This window comes from Tachypleus tridentatus, chromosome 12 (genome assembly GCF_004210375.1).
Source record: "Tachypleus tridentatus isolate NWPU-2018 chromosome 12, ASM421037v1, whole genome shotgun sequence".
Lineage (NCBI taxonomy): Eukaryota > Metazoa > Arthropoda > Merostomata > Xiphosura > Limulidae > Tachypleus > Tachypleus tridentatus.
The window spans coordinates 125,894,070-125,915,336 of record NC_134836.1 but is presented as its reverse complement, the minus strand read 5'-3'; the positions used below and the strand labels follow the sequence as shown (position 1 = coordinate 125,915,336).

The 21,267-nt window shown below is 37.4% G+C and overlaps 1 protein-coding gene across 1 annotated transcript in view; it reads left to right on the top strand.

Annotated features, from left to right (window-relative positions):
• The window catches only part of LOC143235772 (voltage-gated inwardly rectifying potassium channel KCNH6-like), a 107,574-nt gene that overhangs the window by 65,951 nt on the left and 20,356 nt on the right, over positions 1-21,267 (top strand). Inside the window, exons 3-5 of the mRNA XM_076473974.1 lie at positions 3,208-3,601; positions 11,268-11,467; positions 11,994-12,246. Of these exons, the coding sequence (XP_076330089.1) occupies positions 3,208-3,601; positions 11,268-11,467; positions 11,994-12,246 (847 nt within the window). The remainder of the gene's footprint in view (positions 1-3,207; positions 3,602-11,267; positions 11,468-11,993; positions 12,247-21,267) is intronic.

Here is a 21,267-nt window from a genome sequence, read left to right as displayed (position 1 = left end):
TGAATAGAGCAATCTGAGAGTCATGAGTTCGAATCTCGTCACACCAAATATACTCGCCCTTTCAACCGTTGGGGCGTTATAATCTCACTATTCGTTAGTAAAACAGTTGGCGGTGGGTGATGATGACTAGCTGCCTTCACTCTAGCTTTACACTGCTAAATTAATAATGATTAGCGCAGATAACCCTCGTGTAGCTTTGGAAAAAATACAAAATCGACCAAACTTCAGCAGTCAGTGTAAACATGGCTGTTTAGTTCAAGTTGTAAATAACAAATAAATCAACCGAATTTTCATTGTTGTTGATATTCCAGAAGTTTGGTCAAAAATAAGTTCTGCCTTCTTACAGTCGTTTGATCCTCTGATGAAAACTATAGTCATATGAGATGTGAATTGTATTATATAGTTGCCTCATTTTCCTCTGTTTGGTTTTGACATAAAGCTAGTGACATTGTGATGAATTACTCATTAGGGCTAATAAACAACTACTAATCCAAGTTTGTTCGCTTGCTTTTGTATTTCGCGAAAAGCTACACCATCCGTCCCTAATTTAGGGACTTAAGACTAGAGGGAAGACAGGTAGTCATCACCACCCACCACCAAAACTTTTACTACTCCTGTACCAACGAATAGTAGGATTGACCATAACATTATAACGGGCGAGCTTGTTTGGTGTGACGAAGATTCGAACCCGCGAACCCTTGGATTATGAGTCGACTGCCTTAATTAACCACCTGGCTATGCCGAGCCATAGGACTGACAAGATGGATAAATCTAGACAAACATTAAGTTTTGAAAGATCCAGAAAATGTTGACAAAATATCACATCATATTCCAAAACTTTAATTTTACAAAATTCTATTTTTATTAAATAATTAATTATCTTCGAATTTTCTACAACTATCACCTGATAATTAACTCGAAATACCAGGTTCATGCAAGGGCAGTCTCAGTTATTCTGGAAACCCGGACCAGATTCAGTATATTGGGCCTTATAACGATAAGAAAACTCATGAGTAGATTAAAAGACATGTCATCGGGGGCTCTTTAGTGCCCCGAGCACTTGCCCAACAAGTTAAACCGCCTGTGATTGAACAATCCAAGAATTTCAGTTGGTTAAAGTAATGAAAATATTAATGTTTCACATTTACATGGTTACTAATTCATTGTCATTACACATGAATGTAAAAACATTGTTTATAAAATCATACTGATCTCAGTTTTAAAGCTCGGAGTAATTTATTGCCAATGGTTTCCTCACAAACATCTCCTTTGTTAAACTTTACAAACAACTCCTTTGTTCAACTTTACAAACAACTCCTTTGTTAAACTTTACAAACAACTTCTTTGTTCAACTTTACGCCCTTCGCTTAATTTTTACAAATATAATTTTTCTTTTAAACACCTAAATCGGATATAGCCGACAATTTATTGATAATAAATAATTTTGTTTACATACACTTACAATTCTGAAGGTATGAACACATTGTGTTAAAAATACTATTGTTGAAATGTTACAGAAAAACGTGTTTTCCTTTGTTTGTTCAGTCTGTATGTGGCCACGTTTAGGTAAAAATAAACAAAGCAAGAGTTTCACTGTTTTTCATGGAAGACATAGAATAGTTTAACATTTTGTGAAACTAAATAAAGATTAAACTAGGTATCTGTTTCATTCTAGAGATCTTCAATCACTTATGTGATTGGTGTAAGTTAACTCAACCACCGATACTGAATCGGTTATGTGATTGGTGTGTTAACCAACTACCGATACTGAATCGGTTATGTGATTGGTGTGTTAACCAACTGCCGATACTGAATTGGTTATGTGATTGGTGTGTTAACCAACTACCGATACTAAATCTGTTTGGGGTTGGTCTGCTAATCATCAACCGATACTGAATCTGTTTGGGGGTTGGTCTGCTAATCATCAACTGAGACTGAATCTGTTTGGGGCTTGGTCTGCTAATCATCAACCGAGACTGAATCTGTTTGGGGGTTGGTCTGCTAATCATCAATTGAGACTGAATCGGTTTCGGGTTGGTCTGCTAATCATCAACCGAGTCTGAATCGGTTTCGGGTTTGGTCTGCTAATCATCAACCGAGACTGAATCTGTTTGGGGTTGGTCTGCTAATCATCAACTGAGACTGAATCGGTTTCGGGGTTGGTCTGCTAATCATCAACTGAAACTGAATCTGTTTGGGGTTGGTCTGCTAATCATCAACTGAGACTAAATCTGTTTGGGGGTTGGTCTGCTAATCATCAACCGAGACTGCATCTGTTTGGGGGGTTGGTCTGCTAATCATCAACTGAGACTGAATCTGTTTGGAGGTTGGTCTGCTAATCATCAACCGAGTCTGAATCTGTTTGGGGTTGGTCTGCTAATCATCAACCGAGACTGAATCTGTTTTCGGGTTGGTCTGCTGATCATCAACCGAGACTGAATCGGTTTCGGGGTTGGTCTGCTAATCATCAACTGAGACTGAATCTGTTTGGGGGTTGGTCTGCTAATCATCAACCGAGTCTGAATCGGTTTCGGGGTTGGTCTGCTAATCATCAACCGAGTCTGAATCGGTTTCGGGGTTGGTCTGCTAATCATCAACCGAGACTGAATCTGTTTGGGGGCTGGTCTACTAATCATCAACCGAGACTGAATCTGTTATGCGATAACTTTCCACATCGTAACAAGATATTTCTAAACTCTCCACCCTTTTCCCCGTCACTATGCATTTTCGTCTCTCGAGCCGCAATTTCAAACCAGATAATAGGTGAAAACAAAAGAGATCTGTATTTTTAAACGAATTTTCTTTACGGTAGATATCTCTAGAAAACTTCTTTATAATTAAGCACAAAGCTTCAAAATGGGTTCAGCCCACCCCTGGGATCTACACTCGGTTTCTAACATAATAAGTCCGCAGACATGCTGGAGAGATAATAGAAAGCATCACTTAAACATACTAATGGACGCACGTGTTCAACACTCCCCCTCTTCCCCAGATCAGTTTACAAAACTTTAAAATTGGTAACAATCTTTCCATCGGATCGCTGGCTGTAAATGGACTTTTGTAGGATAATGGTTAAATATACATTTATATATGTAAATATACATCTTACTGATTTAAGAGGTTAGATAGAAAGAAACTATCAAATAAACAAAACAAACAAATTGATATTTCTGATAGCATGGGATTAGGGTTTTTCTTCTCCATTAGACAACGACTCTGATTGGTTTGTTGAAAACTGCTCGACTATTGCGATTGGTCAGGGTGGCGAGGAAGATTGACCGTTACTCCGAGTATGGAGCTGCTGTGCTGCTTCTGCTTGTGGCTGCTTTCGCGCTAATTGCCCATTGGCTAGCTTGTATTTGGTACGCAATTGGTAACGCCGAACGCAACATCATGAAGCACAAGATAGGTTGGTTAGACCATCTGGCCAACGCCACCTTCCAGTTTTACAACAACTCTTACGGAGGACCCAGCATCAAATCGAAGTACGTCACAGCGTTGTACTTCACCATAAGCAGTCTTACCAGTGTGGGCTTTGGAAACGTTGCTCCTAATACTAACATGGAGAAAATATTTTCTGTCTTGGTGATGCTGATTGGGTGTAAGTATTGTTATAATGTCGAGAAACACACTCGAAGTAACAATGTATTACTGTATGGGTGTTAAAACTTTAATTAAAATAAAGTACAGTACAACGTTTCGAACTTCTTAGCTCATCTTCAGATTAACAAAGAGAGTTTTAATACCCATAAGAACCATCTTTATAATACATTATTACGTGTACTATTTTTGTATTTTGTCAAGACTTGCTCCAGTAACGACTTTTGTGTAACATAGTGTTGTTACGTCATGCCACGTTGTTTACTTATGTTGTCTTGGAAGTGCTGATTATGAACTAATTGTTTCCTTTGTTATGTAGATACTGTTGTATTTATAATTATGTTGTTAACTCTAGTGTAACTGTTAGCAATTCTTAGCGCGCTTATTAACATATATGTTCTTACAGTGGTTTTCACTTCTTAAAGCGCTATAGTGGAACTTACCAACTGACACTTGAAGTCGTTGTTATCTTGGATAGTTTGTCGAATTGCTATATATATACGGAAATGAAGTGGTATGTATGAAAACGAAAGTTTTGAGTCACAAAAATAGGAACAGCCAAACATTTGCTCAGTGTCATTGACCTCGTATTCTATATATAGGAACTTTACCAACAGAGATTTTTTTTCAATTACGTTTCTTCAGCTGGTGAATTTCTTTTGAGTGAAAGTTAAAGTGGTATCAACATTTCAAGCAGGTTTGTACGGCCAAGAAGATTTCTTGTCAGTTCTTCAGGACAACGTGCCGCTATTATCATTAAAAATTTCAGTCATCACAGTGGAAGAGATTCTTGTACAGAGCACAAGTTCGAACTCAAGAACAGCAGAATTCTCCACCAGGACCGCGCTAAACGATGCTACTATGCATTCCAAAACAGCAGAATTCTCTACCAGGACCGCGCTAAACGATGCAAGTAGGCATTCCAAAACAACAGAATTCTCCACCATGACCACACTAAACGATGCTAGTATGCACTCCAAAACAGCAGAATTCTCCACCATGACCGCGCTAAACGATGCTAGTATGCACTCCAAAACAGCAGAATTCTCCACCATGACCACACTAAACGATGCTAGTATGTACTCCAAAACAGCAGAATTCTTCACCATGACTGCGCTAAACGATGCTAGTATGCACTCCAAAACAGCAGAATTCTCCACCAGGACCGTGCTAAACGATGCTAGTATGCACTCCAAAACAGAAGAATTCTCTACCAGGACGGAAACGCAAACTAACGTGGCTGGGGTTTAGTTTAGAGAGAGAGAAATCGTAAGAATTCTCTCTCCAACTGGGGCGTTCAGGAACGTTGTGGTTCCTCTTCGTCCCCTTTCGTGAAAGGTTATTAGGTTTAGTTTTATTTATTTATTTATTAAATAATTTTTGACTCTTTTTTTTGGGTGAAGGAGGTCACTCTTAATGTTATCCTAGACCGAGGCAAAGGCAGCACCGGAGAGAACGGCCAGGTCCCGTCCCGAAAGGAAGAAGTCAATGTAAATATGAACATGAACTCAAACGACACGAATCAAGGTCTGGCAATAAAGTTGCCTGGGCTGGGATGTAAAATCCAATGCCTAAGTTTTTGCTGTGGGGTGAAACGGAAGTGCCCCGAGAAAACCCACTTTCACAGGACAGGCGCCGAAAGTTTTGCCTGTCCTGTGCCCGATATCTGAAAAAGAGAATACATATTATTAACATGAGTTTAGTTCTTTAGATACTTTGTTGTGTAATTTGTGATTCTTGAAATACGTTGTAAGGTGAAATGTATTTTGTTGGTGCACTAGTTAATTTGTAGAGTGATGCCGTTAGTTTGTTTATGTTTTCTGCTTTTAGATAATATTTGTGTGATATTTCCGTTAGTCTATTTCTTAGTGTTGGTAAGTTACTGAATTGATGTATATACTTTACTGGCGTGAATGATAGTAGACTGAATGCAGATCTTAGTATTCTGTTCTGTTGAACTTGGATTTTCTGGAGTGTGTTATTTGACATATTATATGTGACTTGACATCCATACTCTATTAGTGGACGGATGTAAGCCTTGTATATTTGGATAATGGTGTTTGGTGAACATTTTGATTGTCTACTGGTTAGAGTCATTAGGTGTGAAATCCGTTTTCTAATTGATGAGTGTATATTGTTAACATGTTTTTTCCATGTTAGTTTTGTGTCGAAAGTGATGCCAAGGAATGTGATGTTTTTGCTCATGTTAATGGCCGTAGTTCCGAGTGATAATTTTATTTTTTCTAGATTTTTTCTTTGTTTTTTTAATTTCCTGTAGAAGGTGATTGCTTGTGTTTTGGTTGGATTTAACACTACTCCACTTGTTACTCCATGTTGAGACGTTGTTCAGTGATTCTTGTACACGAGACATGGCCATCACTGGGTTTCTGGAGGTGCTCCAAATAGCGATGTCGTCTGCGTATTGTGAATTATGCGTGTATGTTAGATTTGGGAAAGGTATGTCACTGACGAAAATAATATATAGAAGTGGAGAGAGGACTGATCCTTGGGGCATTCCTGCGGTTATGTTAAATGATTTAGATATGGTTTTATTGACTTTTACTTGTGCTGTTCTATCTGTTAATAAATTTGAAATCCATTTAACTATAGTGGGATTTATTTTCAGGTGTTTTAGTTTGTATTTGATGGCATTGTGCCATATGCTGTCGAATGCTTTTTTGACATCTAGGAATACCCCAATGGTTACTTGGTTGTTGTTGAAAGCTTTATAGATTGATACGGTGAGTCGTGTGAGGTGATCTGTTGTTTGCCTGTTTTACCTGGAGGCATTTTGGGATTCTGGAAGGATGTTATTTGATTCAAAAAAATGGAGAAGACGGTTGGAGATATCTACCAGAACCGCGCTAAACGATGCTAGTATGCACTCCAAAACAGCAGAATTATCCATCAAGACCGCGCTAAATGATGCTAGTATGCACTCCAAAACAGCAGAATTATCCCCCAGGACCGGGCTAAACGATGCTAGTATGCACTCCAAAACAACAGAATTCTCCACCAGGACCGCGCTAAATAATGCTAGTACGCATTCCAAAACAGCAGAACCCTCCACCAGGACCGCGCTAAACGATGCTAGTACGCATTCCAAAACAGCAGAATTCTCCACCAGGACCGCGCTAAACGATGCTAGTATGCACTCCAAAACAACAGAATTTTCCACCAGGACCGCGCTAAATGATGCTAGTACGCATTCCAAAACAGCGGAACCCTCCACCAGGACCGCGCTAAACGATGCTAGTACGCATTCCAAAACAGCAGAATTCTTCACCAGGATCGCACTAAACGATGCTAGTGTGCATTCCAAAACAACAGAATTCTCCACCAGGACCACGCTAAACGATGCTAGTATGCACTCCAAAACAGCAGAACACTCCACCAGGACCGCGCTAAACGATGCTAGTATGTATTCCAAAACAGCAGAATTCCCCACCAGAACACACTCCAAAAAATCCAAGTGCAACAAAACAAAATATTAAAATCCGCATTCAGTTTACCATCTTTTACGCCAACAAATTATCTACACCAAATTAGTAATTTACCAACTATAAGAGACAGAATAACAGAACTTTCTCTCAAATATTATCTAAAAGCAGAAAATAGAAACAAACTAACGGCATCACTATACAAATTAACTAGTGCACCAACAAAATACATATCACCTTACAACATATTTCAAGAATCACAATCCACTCAACAAAGAATCTAAATAAATAAAATCTATGTTATTAACATGAATTCCTTTTTTTTCAGGTATAGGGCACACGATAGGCAAAACTTTCGGCGCCTGTCGTGTGAAAGTGGGTTTTCTCGGGGCACTCCCGTTTCCCCCCACATCAAATTCTTCAGGCATTGGATTTCTAGATCCCAGCCTAGGCAACCTTTTTGCCAGACCCAGAATCGGGCTGTTTGGTTTGATCTGAATTTGAATGAATTACATTCATGTTCACATCTCCCCAACTTTTTCATTTCGGGACAGGTCCCGGCCTTTCTTTCCACTGCTGCCTTTGCCTCCACCCAAAAGAACATTTAGTGAGACATTCTCCACCCAAAAAGTCAAGAATAATAACGATAATTAATTTATTAAAATAATAATAAAAAAAACCACCACTTAATCTTAATAACAATCCACGAAAGGGGACGAAGAGAAACTACAAAGTTCCTGAACACCCCAGTTGGAGAGAGAACTCTTCTGATTTCTCTCTCTCTAAACTGAACCCCTGCCACGTTAGTTTAGTTTAGTTCCCCACCAGAAAAGAAAAAATCTAGATAAAATAAAATTATCACTTGGAAATACGCCCATTAACATGAGCAAAAACATCACATTTCTCGGCATCACTTTCGACACAAAACTAACATGGAAAAACATGTTAACAACATACACTCATCAATTAGAAAACGAATTTCACACTTAATGACTCTAACCAGCAAACACTCGAAATGCTCACCAAAACCCATTATCCAAATATACGAGGCTTACATCCGTCCACTAATAGAGTATGGATGTCAAGTCACATATAATATGTCAAACAACACACTCCAGAAAATCCAAGTTCAACAGAACAGAATACTAAGATCTGCATTCAGTCTACCGTCATTCACTCCAGTAAAGTATATACATCAATTCAGTAACTTAACAACACTAAGAAATAGACTAACGGAAATATCACACAAATATTATCTAAAAGCAGAAAACATAAACAAACTAACGGCATCACTATACAAATTAACTAGTGCACCAACAAAATACATTTCACCTTACAACATATTTCAAGAATCACACAACAAAGTACTTAAAGGACAAAACTCACGTTAATAATATGTACTTTCTTTTTCAGATATCGGGCACAGGACAGGTAAAACTTTCGGCGCCTGTCCTGTGAAAATGGGTTTTTCTCGGGGCACTCCCGTTTCCCCCCACAGCAAAAACTTAGGCATTGGATCTTTAGATCCCAGCCCAGGCAACTTTATTGCCAGGCCCTGAATCGGGTCGTTTGTGTTCGTGTTCATATTTACTTTGACATCTGCCTTTCGGAACGGGACCTGGCTGTTTTCTCCGGTGCGGCCTTTGCCTCGGTCATGGATAATATTAAGAGTGACCTCCTTCACCCAAAAAAAGAGTCTAAAAATTATTTAAAATAAAAAATAAAATAAAAAAACTAAATCCAATAAACTTTCACTAAAGGGGACGAAGAGGAACCACAACGTTCCCGAACACCCCAGTTGGAGAGAGAATTCTTACGATTTCTCTCTCTCTAAACTAAACCCCTGCCACGTTAGTTTGCGTTTGCGTTAAAGGGTCTATTGGATTGCCCTGGACTTCACCCAGCCTCGACGCCCACCGGAGATTTACCAAATCTTGTAACATGCACCCACTTAGGCACCTACACTGTTGAAGGGTTTAATTTTTTGATTCGTCAGAGGGGAGAGAAGGGAGATAATCCTGAACACCCCAGTTTAGGAAAGTGAAAATCCTTTTCTCAAAAACTAAATACTTGCCATGGTTGTTGCTGTTGTTTGACCGAAATGATGCTTATAAATTTACGCACGTACTAAACATTTAGTTTGGTTGAAGGTGAAGAACAATTCTGTTGAAAAGAGTTTATCAAACCTTTGTTCACCCCTTTCTCAAACCGAATCAATAAATCCAATCTAATTTTCCTTGACAGTCGTTTAGGTTTTTAATCTCATAAGTTTCGAAGGGGCCTGCGAGACAACCAGGGGCGCTCAGAAACTTTTGTTTCTCTTCAGCCCCGCGCGCGGAAATAAGGTTAGGTTCAACGTGTAGATGCATATTGATCATTCATGAAAGAAAGGTAAATCCACTAAAACTTTATTGGAATTAATGTCAAAGTTGGAAAGAATCCTGTGAGCATCGGAGAAGCGAGTTAAGGAGAGCTGGTAGGAGAGCGTCCTTGGCGAGGCTGCTTCTGGCTAGACAGGACCTGAAAAGCGGCGAGCCTGCTTCTGGCTAGACTGGACCTGAAAAGCGGCTGAGAGATCCGTATGACGCGGAAGAGTCCAAGGCTATGAGGAAGCCTGGATTAATAAAATGAACATGACAAATGACTTACTGGAGAGAAAGTTTGGGCTAAACAATAATTTAACAATTAGTTTAAACTAATACAGTACAGATTTTGCGTGACTTAAGCGTAGTTTTAGATTATTACAAGAGTAGTCACCTTTTCAGGGCTGAGAACCTGAGATCTAACGATAAAGGAAAATAATTTAGTTGTGGGAAGAAACGGGCGTACCCCAAGAAAACCCACTTTCACAGCCAGCGCGCCGAATGAACTACCCTGACCGTGTACGAGAGTATCTGAAAAGAAAAACAAGGTTAATACAACATCATAGGAATTAAAATTGGCGAACATGGTAACATACAACAAAAGGCTGGTAGTGTACGTGTTATAACGTTGAACACAAATGTGGTACTGGTGAATTAGTTGGTAGAAAAATGGAAGCCATGGTCGTCTCGTGGACTTGAACACGGAGGAGCAAGACGTTCCGGTCGGATTCTGAGTTGCTGTCTACATCTTACTCAATTAAAGTGGATTTTTCTCGGGGCACTTCCGTCACCCCCTACAAATAAATTCTGGGCACTTTATTTCAAGACCCCGGCTGAGGCCTTATTATTTACAGATTTCCTCCAGGCTCTAAAAAGGCCCGTTTGTCCATACCATTTCTGTTTCTTCTCATCTAACTGCGTTGTTGGAACCTTGGACTCCTCCATCACAAACCACACCTACTCCAGCTCTCCAGAGTTTTAAAATTTGATACTTAAAGCTTCCAAACCAATAAATCACTGTAGTTAATTTACTTAATCTGTAGATTAATAAAACACCTCTCGGGGTAGGAACTGAAAGTAATGTATCTTCGAACTTCCCAGATATAGACCACTTCGATGGTTGTATCTTCGAACTTCCCAGATTTTGACCACTTCGATGGTCATAATACAAACTGTTCTCATCTGGCTCCCCGCTAGTACAGCGGTAAGTCTACGGATTTATAACGCTAAAATCAGGAGTTCGATTTCCCTCAGCAGATACCCTGAAGTGGCTTTGCTATAAGAAACGAACGAACGAATGTTCTCATCTGAAATCGTCTTAAAAATTGAATTCCTGTCACCAAATGTTCGTGTTACTTGTTTGTTTGTTTGTTTTTCTCCCTGATAAGAAGAAGGCCTCATCAGGGAGATATAAATGTAAAACATATCTTAACGTCTCACTCATGTTTTGTACCTAGATTCGTGCCGGCCTTTGTAAAGGTATTTTTAAGGCCCACAACATGCTGTCCCAAAATCGTCCAAAAACTAGTTCCTGTCTAAATATATTTCATTATCTGTTGTTTTTTTAATTTAACTTCCCGTTTTTACTTTCTTACAAAGTATTCTCTAGAATACCGCTTTTACTTCCTTACAAAGTATTCTCTAGAATACCGTTTTTACTTTCTTACAAAGTATTCTCTAGAATACTTAACTTTTAAATACCAGCTTCATGTGTTCAAGCTATTTTATTAAAACCAGGAAAAGCATGTGCATATTAGACGTGTTCTCGTGAAATGTTAATGAATGTTTAGAATTGTTTAAACGTGTACAAACGATGTAGTTTAATTAATAATTAATTAATAATTTATTCTGTTTACTCTGTCAGCTTTGATGTACGCCAGTATCTTCGGTAATGTCTCCGCCATCATTCAGAGGCTGTACTCTGGTACCGCGCGGTACCACACTCAACTGCTCCGAGTCAAAGAGTTTATAAAGTTCCACCAGATTCCCAACCCACTGAGACAGAGACTGGAGGAATACTTCCAACATGCCTGGACGTACACTAATGGCATTGACGTAAACACAGTAAGTATTTCATTGGATAAGTAGAAACACACGTGAACTTACACCAACTGCGTCAACGTAAAGACTATTTCATTTCGTAAGTAGAAACACACGAGAACTTACACCAATGTAAAAACATATGTTGATGGTTTGTTAAAGGTCGTGGTTCAGTTGATCGTGGTGGTTCACTGTTGGAAAAGTGTTCATTTAAGTTTTGTCTTACACCCATTCTGTTAAAGTTAAAACTTTGAACCCTGTCTGTTCTATTTCTTGTCGAACCAGAATTGTTTACTTCTCCGTTTATAAACGTTTCTTTCCACTAACTCACCCATGTAATCCAGTAACACACGTCTGGAGTTTGATAACATGTGGTTGACTATCATTGTGAATTATGTAGAAATAGATAATATTTGTAAACGAAAGCATGTTTGTTTTTTCAGGTGTTAAAGGGTTTCCCTGAGTGTCTTCAAGCAGACATCTGTCTCCATCTGAACAGAAACCTTTTATATATAGATAATATTTGTAAACGAAAGCATGTTTGTTTCAGGTGTTAAAGGGTTTCCCTGAGTGTCTTCAAGCAGACATCTGTCTCCATCTGAACAGAAACCTTTTACAAAATTGTCCATCATTTAAAGATGCCTCACCAGGCTGTCTTCGAGCGCTCTCTATGAAGTTCATGACAACGCATGCGCCCTCTGGAGACAACCTAGTACACCGTGGAGATGTTTTAACGGCCTTGTACTTTATATCCAGAGGAACAATAGAAATACTGAGAGATAATGTCGTGATGGCTATTCTGGGTAAGACGGATTTACTTGTTAATGTTCAATAGATAAAAAACACGTTCATTGTGCGAATAAATCACATCTTGTGTAGTTATAACCAAAATAGAAAGTTTCACATTCTCGGTTAAAAAAACAACAACAAGGTACTTGTACTGTAACTTCGACAAATCGTGGTTTGTGAGAACCGTTGCCTGAAAATGGTCTACATTTAGTGGCTGTGGTTTCATTATAAGAACTACAGCTAAACCCATCTATTCCAATAAACGAGTGTAACTAAAGAGTTGATAGTGACTGTTGTTGGTTGTCCATCTTCTTCACAGTTGGCTATGAAAAAAACAAACAAACCGTAGACCAAGATTGTATTTATTACTGAAACAATCACAGACCAAGATTGTATTTATTACTGAAACAATCACAGACCAAGCTTGTATTTATTACTGAAACAATCACAGACCAAGCTTGTATTTATTACTGAAACAATCACAGACCAGGATTGTATTTATTACTGAAACAATCACAGACCAAGATTGTATTTATTACTGAAACAATCGTAGACCAAGCTTGTATTTATTACTGAAACAATCACAGACCAAGCTTGTATTTGTTACTGAAACAATCGTAGACCAAGCTTGTATTTGTTACTGAAACAATCGTAGACCAAGCATGTATTTATTACTAGTTATTACTTTGGGTATCAGCTCTTGTTTTCTCAACAAAGTATATATCAGTATCTAACAGTATCCTTATCAACAAAGTATATCTCGGTATCTAACAGTAGCCTTGACAACAAAGTATATATCAGTATCTAACAGTAGCCTTATCAACAAAGTATATCTCACTATCTAACAGTAGCCATATGAACAAAGTATATCTCAGTATCTAACAGTAGCCTTGTCAACAAACTATATCTCAGTATCTAATAGTAGCCTTATGAACAAAGTATATTTCAGTGTCTAACAGTAGCCTTGTCAACAAAGTATATTTCAGTATCTAACAGTAGCCTTGTCAACAAAGTATATTTCAGTATCTAACAGTAGCCTTCTCAACAAAGTATATTTCAGTATCTAACAGTAGCCTTATCAACAAAGTATATCTGAGTATCTAACAGTAGCCTTGTCCACAAAGTATATCTCAGTATCTAACAGTAGCCCTCTCAAAAAAGTATATCTCAGTATCTAACAGTAGCCTTGTCAACAAAGTATATCTCAGTATCTAACAGTAGCCTTGTCAACAAAGTATATCTCAGTATCTAACAGTAGCCTTGTCAACAAAGTATATCTCAGTATTTAACAGTAGCCTTGTCCACAAAGTATATCTCAGTATCTAACAGTAGCCTTATGAACAAAGTATATCTCAGTATCTAACAGTAGCCTTGACAACAAAGTATATGTCACTATCTAACAGTAGCCTTATGAACAAAGTATATCTCAGTATCTAACAGTAGCCTTGACAACAAAGTATATTTCAGTATCTAACAGTAGCCTTGTCAACAAAGTTTCTCCCAGTATCCAACAGTAGCCTTGTCAACAAAGTATATCTCAATATCTAAGAGTAGCCTTGTCAACAAAGTATATCTCAGTATCTAACAGTCGCCTTATGAACAAAGTACATCTCAGTATCTAACAGTAGCCTTGACAACAAAGTATATGTCAGTATCTAACAGTAGCCTTATCAACAAAGTATATCTCAGTATCTAACAGTAGCCTTATGAACAAAGTATATCTCAGTATCTAACAGTAGCCTTGACAACAAAGTATATGTCAGTATCTAACAGTAGCCTTATCAACAAAGTATATTTCAGTATCTAACAGTAGCCTTGACAACAAAGTATATGTCAGTATCTAACAGTAGCCTTATCAACAAAGTATATCTCAGTATCTAACAGTAGCCTTGACAACAAAGTATATCTCAGTATCTAACAGTAGCCTTGTCAAGAAAGTATATCTCAGTATCTAACAGTAGCCTTGTCAACAAAGTATATCTCAGTATCTAACAGTAGCCTTATCAACAAAGTATATATCAGTATCTAACAGTAGCCTTGTGAACAAAGTATATCTCAATATCTAACAGTAGCCTTGTCAACAAAGTATATCTCAGTATCTAACAGTAGCCTTATCAACAAAGTATATCTCAGTATCTAACAGTAGCCTTTTCAACAAAGTATATCTCAGTATCTAACAGTAGCCTTGTCAACAAATTATATCTCAGTATCCAACAGTAGCCTTATCAACATAGTATATCTCAATATCTAACAGTAGCCTTGTCAACAAAGTATATCTCAGTATCTAACAGTAGCCTTTTCAACAAAGTATATCTCAGTATCTAACAGTAGCCTTGTCAACAAAGTATATCTCAGTATCTAACAGTAGCCTTGTCAACAAAGTATATCTCAGTATCCAACAGTAGCCTTGTCAACAAAGTATATCTCAGTATCCAACTGTAGCCTTGTCAACAAAGTATATCTCAGTATCTAACAGTCGCCTTGTCAACAAAGTATATCTCACTATCTAACTGTAGCCTTGAAAACAAAGTATATCTCAGTATCTAACAGTAGCCTTGTCAACAAAGTATATCTCAGTATCCAACTGTAGCCTTGTCAACAAAGTATATCTCAGTATCCAACTGTAGCCTTGTCAACAAAGTATATCTCAGTATCTAACAGTAGCCTTATCAGCAAGGAATAACTCAGTATCTAACAGTAGACTTGAAAACAAAGTATATCTCAGTATCCAACTGTAGCCTTGTCAACAAAGTATATCTCAGTATCTAACAGTCGCCTTGTCAACAAAGTATATCTCAATATCTAACAGTAGCCTTGTCAACAAAGTATATCTCAGTATCTAACAGTAGCCTTATCAACAAAGTATATCTCAGTATCTAACAGTAGCCTTTTCAACAAAGTATATCTCAGTATCTAACAGTAGCCTTGTCAACAAATTATATCTCAGTATCCAACAGTAGCCTTATCAACATAGTATATCTCAATATCTAACAGTAGCCTTGTCAACAAAGTATATCTCAGTATCTAACAGTAGCCTTTTCAACAAAGTATATCTCAGTATCTAACAGTAGCCTTGTCAACAAAGTATATCTCAGTATCTAACAGTAGCCTTGTCAACAAAGTATATCTCAGTATCCAACAGTAGCCTTGTCAACAAAGTATATCTCAGTATCCAACTGTAGCCTTGTCAACAAAGTATATCTCAGTATCTAACAGTCGCCTTGTCAACAAAGTATATCTCACTATCTAACTGTAGCCTTGAAAACAAAGTATATCTCAGTATCTAACAGTAGCCTTGTCAACAAAGTATATCTCAGTATCCAACTGTAGCCTTGTCAACAAAGTATATCTCAGTATCCAACTGTAGCCTTGTCAACAAAGTATATCTCAGTATCTAACAGTAGCCTTATCAGCAAGGAATAACTCAGTATCTAACAGTAGACTTGAAAACAAAGTATATCTCAGTATCCAACTGTAGCCTTGTCAACAAAGTATATCTCAGTATCTAACAGTCGCCTTGTCAACAAAGTATATCTCAATATCTAATAGTATCCTTGTCAACAAAGTATATCTCAGTATCCAACAGTAGCCTTGTCAACAAAGTATATCTCAGTATATAACAGTAGCCTTGTCAACAAAGTATATCTCAGTATCTAACAGTAGCCTTATCAACAAAGTATATCTCAGTATCTAACAGTAGCCTTGTCAACAAAGTATAACTCAGTATCTAACAGTTGCCTTGTCAACAAAATATATCTCTGTATCTAACAGTAGCCTTATCAACAAAGTATATCTCAGTATCTAACAGTAGCCTCATCAACAAAGTATATTAATATCTAACAGTAGCCTCATCAACAAAGTATATCAGTATCTAACAGTAGCCTTGACAACAAAGTATATCTCAGTATCTAACAGTAGCCTTGTCAACAAAGTATATCTCAGTATCTAACAGTAGCCTTGTCAACAAAGTATATCTCAGTATTTAACAGTAGCCTTGTCCACAAAGTATATCTCAGTATCTAACAGTAGCCTTATGAACAAAGTACATCTCAGTATCTAACAGTAGCCTTGTCAACAAAGTATATCTCAGTATCTAACAGTAGCCTTGTCAACAAAGTATATCTCAGTATTTAACAGTAGCCTTGTCCACAAAGTATATCTCAGTATCTAACAGTAGCCTTATGAACAAAGTACATCTCAGTATCTAACAGTAGCCTTGACAACAAAGTATATGTCACTATCTAAGAGTAGCCTTGTCAACAAAGTATATCTCAGTATCTAACAGTAGCCTTGTCAACAAAGTATATCTCAGTATTTAACAGTAGCCTTGTCCACAAAGTATATCTCAGTATCTAACAGTAGCCTTATGAACAAAGTTTCTCCCAGTATCCAACAGTAGCCTTGTCAACAAAGTATATCTCAATATCTAAGAGTAGCCTTGTCAACAAAGTATATCTCAGTATCTAACAGTCGCCTTATGAACAAAGTATATCTCAGTATCTAACAGTAGCCTTGACAACAAAGTATATGTCAGTATCTAACAGTAGCCTTATCAACAAAGTATATCTCAGTATCTAACAGTAGCCTTATGAACAAAGTATATCTCAGTATCTAACAGTAGCCTTGACAACAAAGTATATGTCAGTATCTAACAGTAGCCTTATCAACAAAGTATATCTCAGTATCTAACAGTAGCCTTGACAACAAAGTATATGTCAGTATCTAACAGTAGCCTTATCAACAAAGTATATCTCAGTATCTAACAGTAGCCTTGACAACAAAGTATATCTCAGTATCTAACAGTAGCCTTGTCAAGAAAGTATATCTCAGTATCCAACAGTAGCCTTGTCAACAAAGTATATCTCAGTATCTAACAGTAGCCTTGTCAACAAAGTATATCTCAGTATCCAACAGTAGCCTTGTCAACAAAGTATATCTCAGTATCTAACAGTAGCCTTGTCAACAAAGTATATCTCAATATCTAACAGTAGCCTTGTCAACAAAGTATATCTCAGTATCTAACAGTAGCCTTGTCAACAAAGTATATCTCAATATCTAACAGTAGCCTTTTCAACAAAGTATATCTCAATATCTAACAGTAGCCTTGTCAACAAAGTATATCTCAGTTTCTAACAGTAGCCTTATCAACAAAGTATATCTCAGTATCTAACAGTAGCCTTTTCAACAAAGTATATCTCAGTATCTAACAGTAGCCTTGTCAACAAATTATATCTCAGTATCCAACAGTAGCCTTGTCAACATAGTATATCTCAATATCTAACAGTAGCCTTTTCAACAAAGTATATCTCAGTATCTAACAGTAGCCTTGTCAACAAAGTATATCTCAGTATCTAACAGTAGCCTTGTCAACAAAGTATATCTCAGTATCCAACAGTAGCCTTGTCAACAAAGTATATCTCAGTATCCAACTGTAGCCTTGTCAACAAAGTATATCTCAGTATCTAACAGTCGCCTTGTCAACAAAGTATATCTCACTATCTAACTGTAGCCTTGAAAACAAAGTATATCTCAGTATCTAACAGTAGCCTTGTCAACAAAGTATATCTCAGTATCCAACTGTAGCCTTGTCAACAAAGTATATCTCAGTATCTAACAGTAGCCTTGTCAACAAAGTATATCTCAGTATCTAACAGTAGCCTTATCAGCAAGGAATAACTCAGTATCTAACAGTAGACTTGAAAACAAAGTATATCTCAGTATCCAACTGTAGCCTTGTCAACAAAGTATATCTCAGTATCTAACAGTCGCCTTGTCAACGAAGTATATCTCAATATCTAATAGTATCCTTGTCAACAAAGTATATCTCAGTATCCAACAGTAGCCTTGTCAACAAAGTATATCTCAGTATATAACAGTAGCCTTGTCAACAAAGTATATCTCAGTATCTAACAGTAGCCTTATCAACAAAGTATATCTCAGTATCTAACAGTAGCCTTGTCAACAAAGTATAACTCAGTATCTAACAGTTGCCTTGTCAACAAAATATATCTCTGTATCTAACAGTAGCCTTATCAACAAAGTATATCTCAGTATCTAACAGTAGCCTTGTCAACAAAGTATATCTCACTATCTAACTGTAGCCTTGAAAACAAAGTATATCTCAGTATCTAACAGTAGCCTTGTCAACAAAGTATATCTCAGTATCCAACTGTAGCCTTGTCAACAAAGTATATCTCAGTATCTCACAGTAGCCTTATCAGCAAGGTATAACTCAGTATCTAACAGTAGACTTGAAAACAAAGTATATCTCAGTATCCAACTGTAGCCTTGTCAACAAAGTATATCTCAGTATCTAACAGTCGCCTTGTCAACAAAGTATATCTCAATATCTAACAGTATCCTTGTCAACAAAGTATATCTCAGTATCCAACAGTAGCCTTGTCAACAAAGTATATCTCAGTATATAACAGTAGCCTTGTCAACAAAGTATATCTCAGTATCTAACAGTAGCCTTGTCAACAAAGTATAACTCAGTATCTAACAGTTGCCTTGTCAACAAAATATATCTCTGTATCTAACAGTAGCCTTATCAACAAAGTATATCTCAGTATCTAACAGTAGCCTCATCAACAAAGTATATCTCAGTATCTAACAGTAGCCTTATGAACAAAGTACATCTCAGTATCTAACAGTAGCCTTGTCAACAAAGTATATCTCAGTATCTAACAGTAGCCTTATCAACAAAGTATATCTCAGTATCTAACAGTAGCCTCATCAAGAAAGTATATCTCAGTATCTAACAGTAGCCTTATCAACAAAGTATATCTCAGTATCTAACAGTAGCCTCATCAAGAAAGTATATCTCAGTATCTAACAGTAGACTTATATGCCCTTATTTTTTGTAAATATTTTTGTCAGTTTTTTTGGTTTGTAAAACAAACTTGATTTATCGTCAGTTAGTAGTTAAAGTTGCATAATACAACAATATAGTGTGTGTTTTTCGTATAGCAAAGCCACAAAGGGTTATCTGCTCAGCCCACCGAGGGCAATCGAACCCCTGATTTTAGCGTTGTAAATCCGGAGACATTCCGCTGTACTAGCGGGTGGCACATAATACAACAAGTGTTTCGGTTTAGACACAGACAATCAAGGTTTCAGGGTCACCGTTTAGAGATGGTAGGAAGTCAATTCATGTATTTCGTACCACTTGATAATTGGTTGACCTATACACTTTCTTTTTACTGTTTTCCCGGTTTTGCACTCGTCTTTTAGAGGTGATTTTACTTGTGGGCTCTGGACCCGTTTATAAAGCTGTTTTCCCCCATATCAAAATGTGAAACTCCAACCCTGGTGGCAAGGCTCAGTTTTTCATGATGACATCTTGTTATATAATTGCTTTTGTAACGCTGTAACAAGCAGAAATAACATTTTCGTTGTTATCAAAGTTTATAGATGATAATAAAGATATAATATGATAATAAAGGAACAACTTCACGTTTCGTATTTTGTTTTTTCGTCCTCGGACACCAAAGTTACCCATTAAACGAGTTCCAATTTGGACCAGAAAGTTTCTTTGCAGTTAAGCACAAAACTACTCAGCAGGCTATCTGTGCTCTGCCCACTACGGGTATAGATATTTGATTTCTAAATTATAAATAAGTCTGCAGACGTACTGCTGTGCTATATTATAATGATTCTACGGCTGAAAGAGCGAGCACGTTTGATGCGACGGGGATTCGAACCCTTGATTACGAGTTGAGCGCCCTAACCATCTGGCAGAAGAAAATTACTAACCCAAGAGTTGTTAATGGGTGGCAATGAATGGCTGTCTTCCCTCTAGTCTGTCATTACAAGAAATACGGAGTAGCTTTACGTGAAGGAACAGACCTCAAACAAGCACGTTCCTGATCCGTGCAGTTTTAATTAAATACAGTTTTCGATCAAAATAAATGGTTTCGAGGCATCCAGTTAATTTGTGTAATTAGTAAAGTATGTAACAAAGATGTTCATATAAAAATGATGTTATTCTTTCTGGACTTATATATAATTCAAGTTATTCTAACCCTAGATCACGTGACTCATCACTTGGCCAATTACAACTACAATATTCATTGGCCTCGTTATGTATATCCGATTATTATTATTTGTATTTTACCGCCAGATGCCCTCAAAATTTACTTATAAATTTTAGTATTATAATTAAAAACTACCTACTAAATTATTTATGTTCTTTGCTTTTATTTTCATTTGCAGAATATAAGTGCTAGCAAGACAGAGGGCACTGAATAATTTTACTTAATTTTGGAATGTGTTTGAATTTTGAGCACGGGAGAAGTGATGAAATGAAATGATTGAGTGAGCTTGTTTTCAGACATAAGAACATGTATATTATTATTATTCTCACTTTTTATCTACAGAATAGTCCAATAAAGTAAATGCTGTTATTAGAAATTGTGAAAAAATTACGTGGAGTTTTGAAAGTTAATGAACAGTTGTGAGTAATAACGTATTATGAATACCAAACTGTGTATGACAGTTTCGGGGGTTTGGTTGATACCAGTAGAACAAAATGGAGTACACAAAGTAGTTCCGGGGGGGGGGGACGCAGAATCTCTGATAGCTGTCCCTAATACGGTGGGCCATAAGTGTGCATGCTACGTTTGGTTGAAAATTAAAGGGGTAAAGGCAGGCACATATCTACAGACAGTAGTAACGTGGGGATTGACATGGATGTGAGACTGGACACTAACATTCCCACGATATCCTTAAGGGGACATAATGGTGCATCGAAGATCTACCTACTTCTCTGGTGATCACCGAGTGAATCAGCGATACGTTTACAGATTTGCAATGCTAAAATCCAAGGTTCAGTTACCCCATACACACAGAGCGCAGTTAGCTTATTGTGTGGCTTTGCACTAAAACAAAGAAGCATTTTTGTTGTGAGAATTCCTGTTGCGTCACTCTACTTCAGTCGTCACCATTTAGTGCTGACCACTCTAACAGTCTCAACTGAGTAATGTGCGAGCTATTCTTACTTCATCGTGACGTGACTTAGGTGACGTCATGAATTC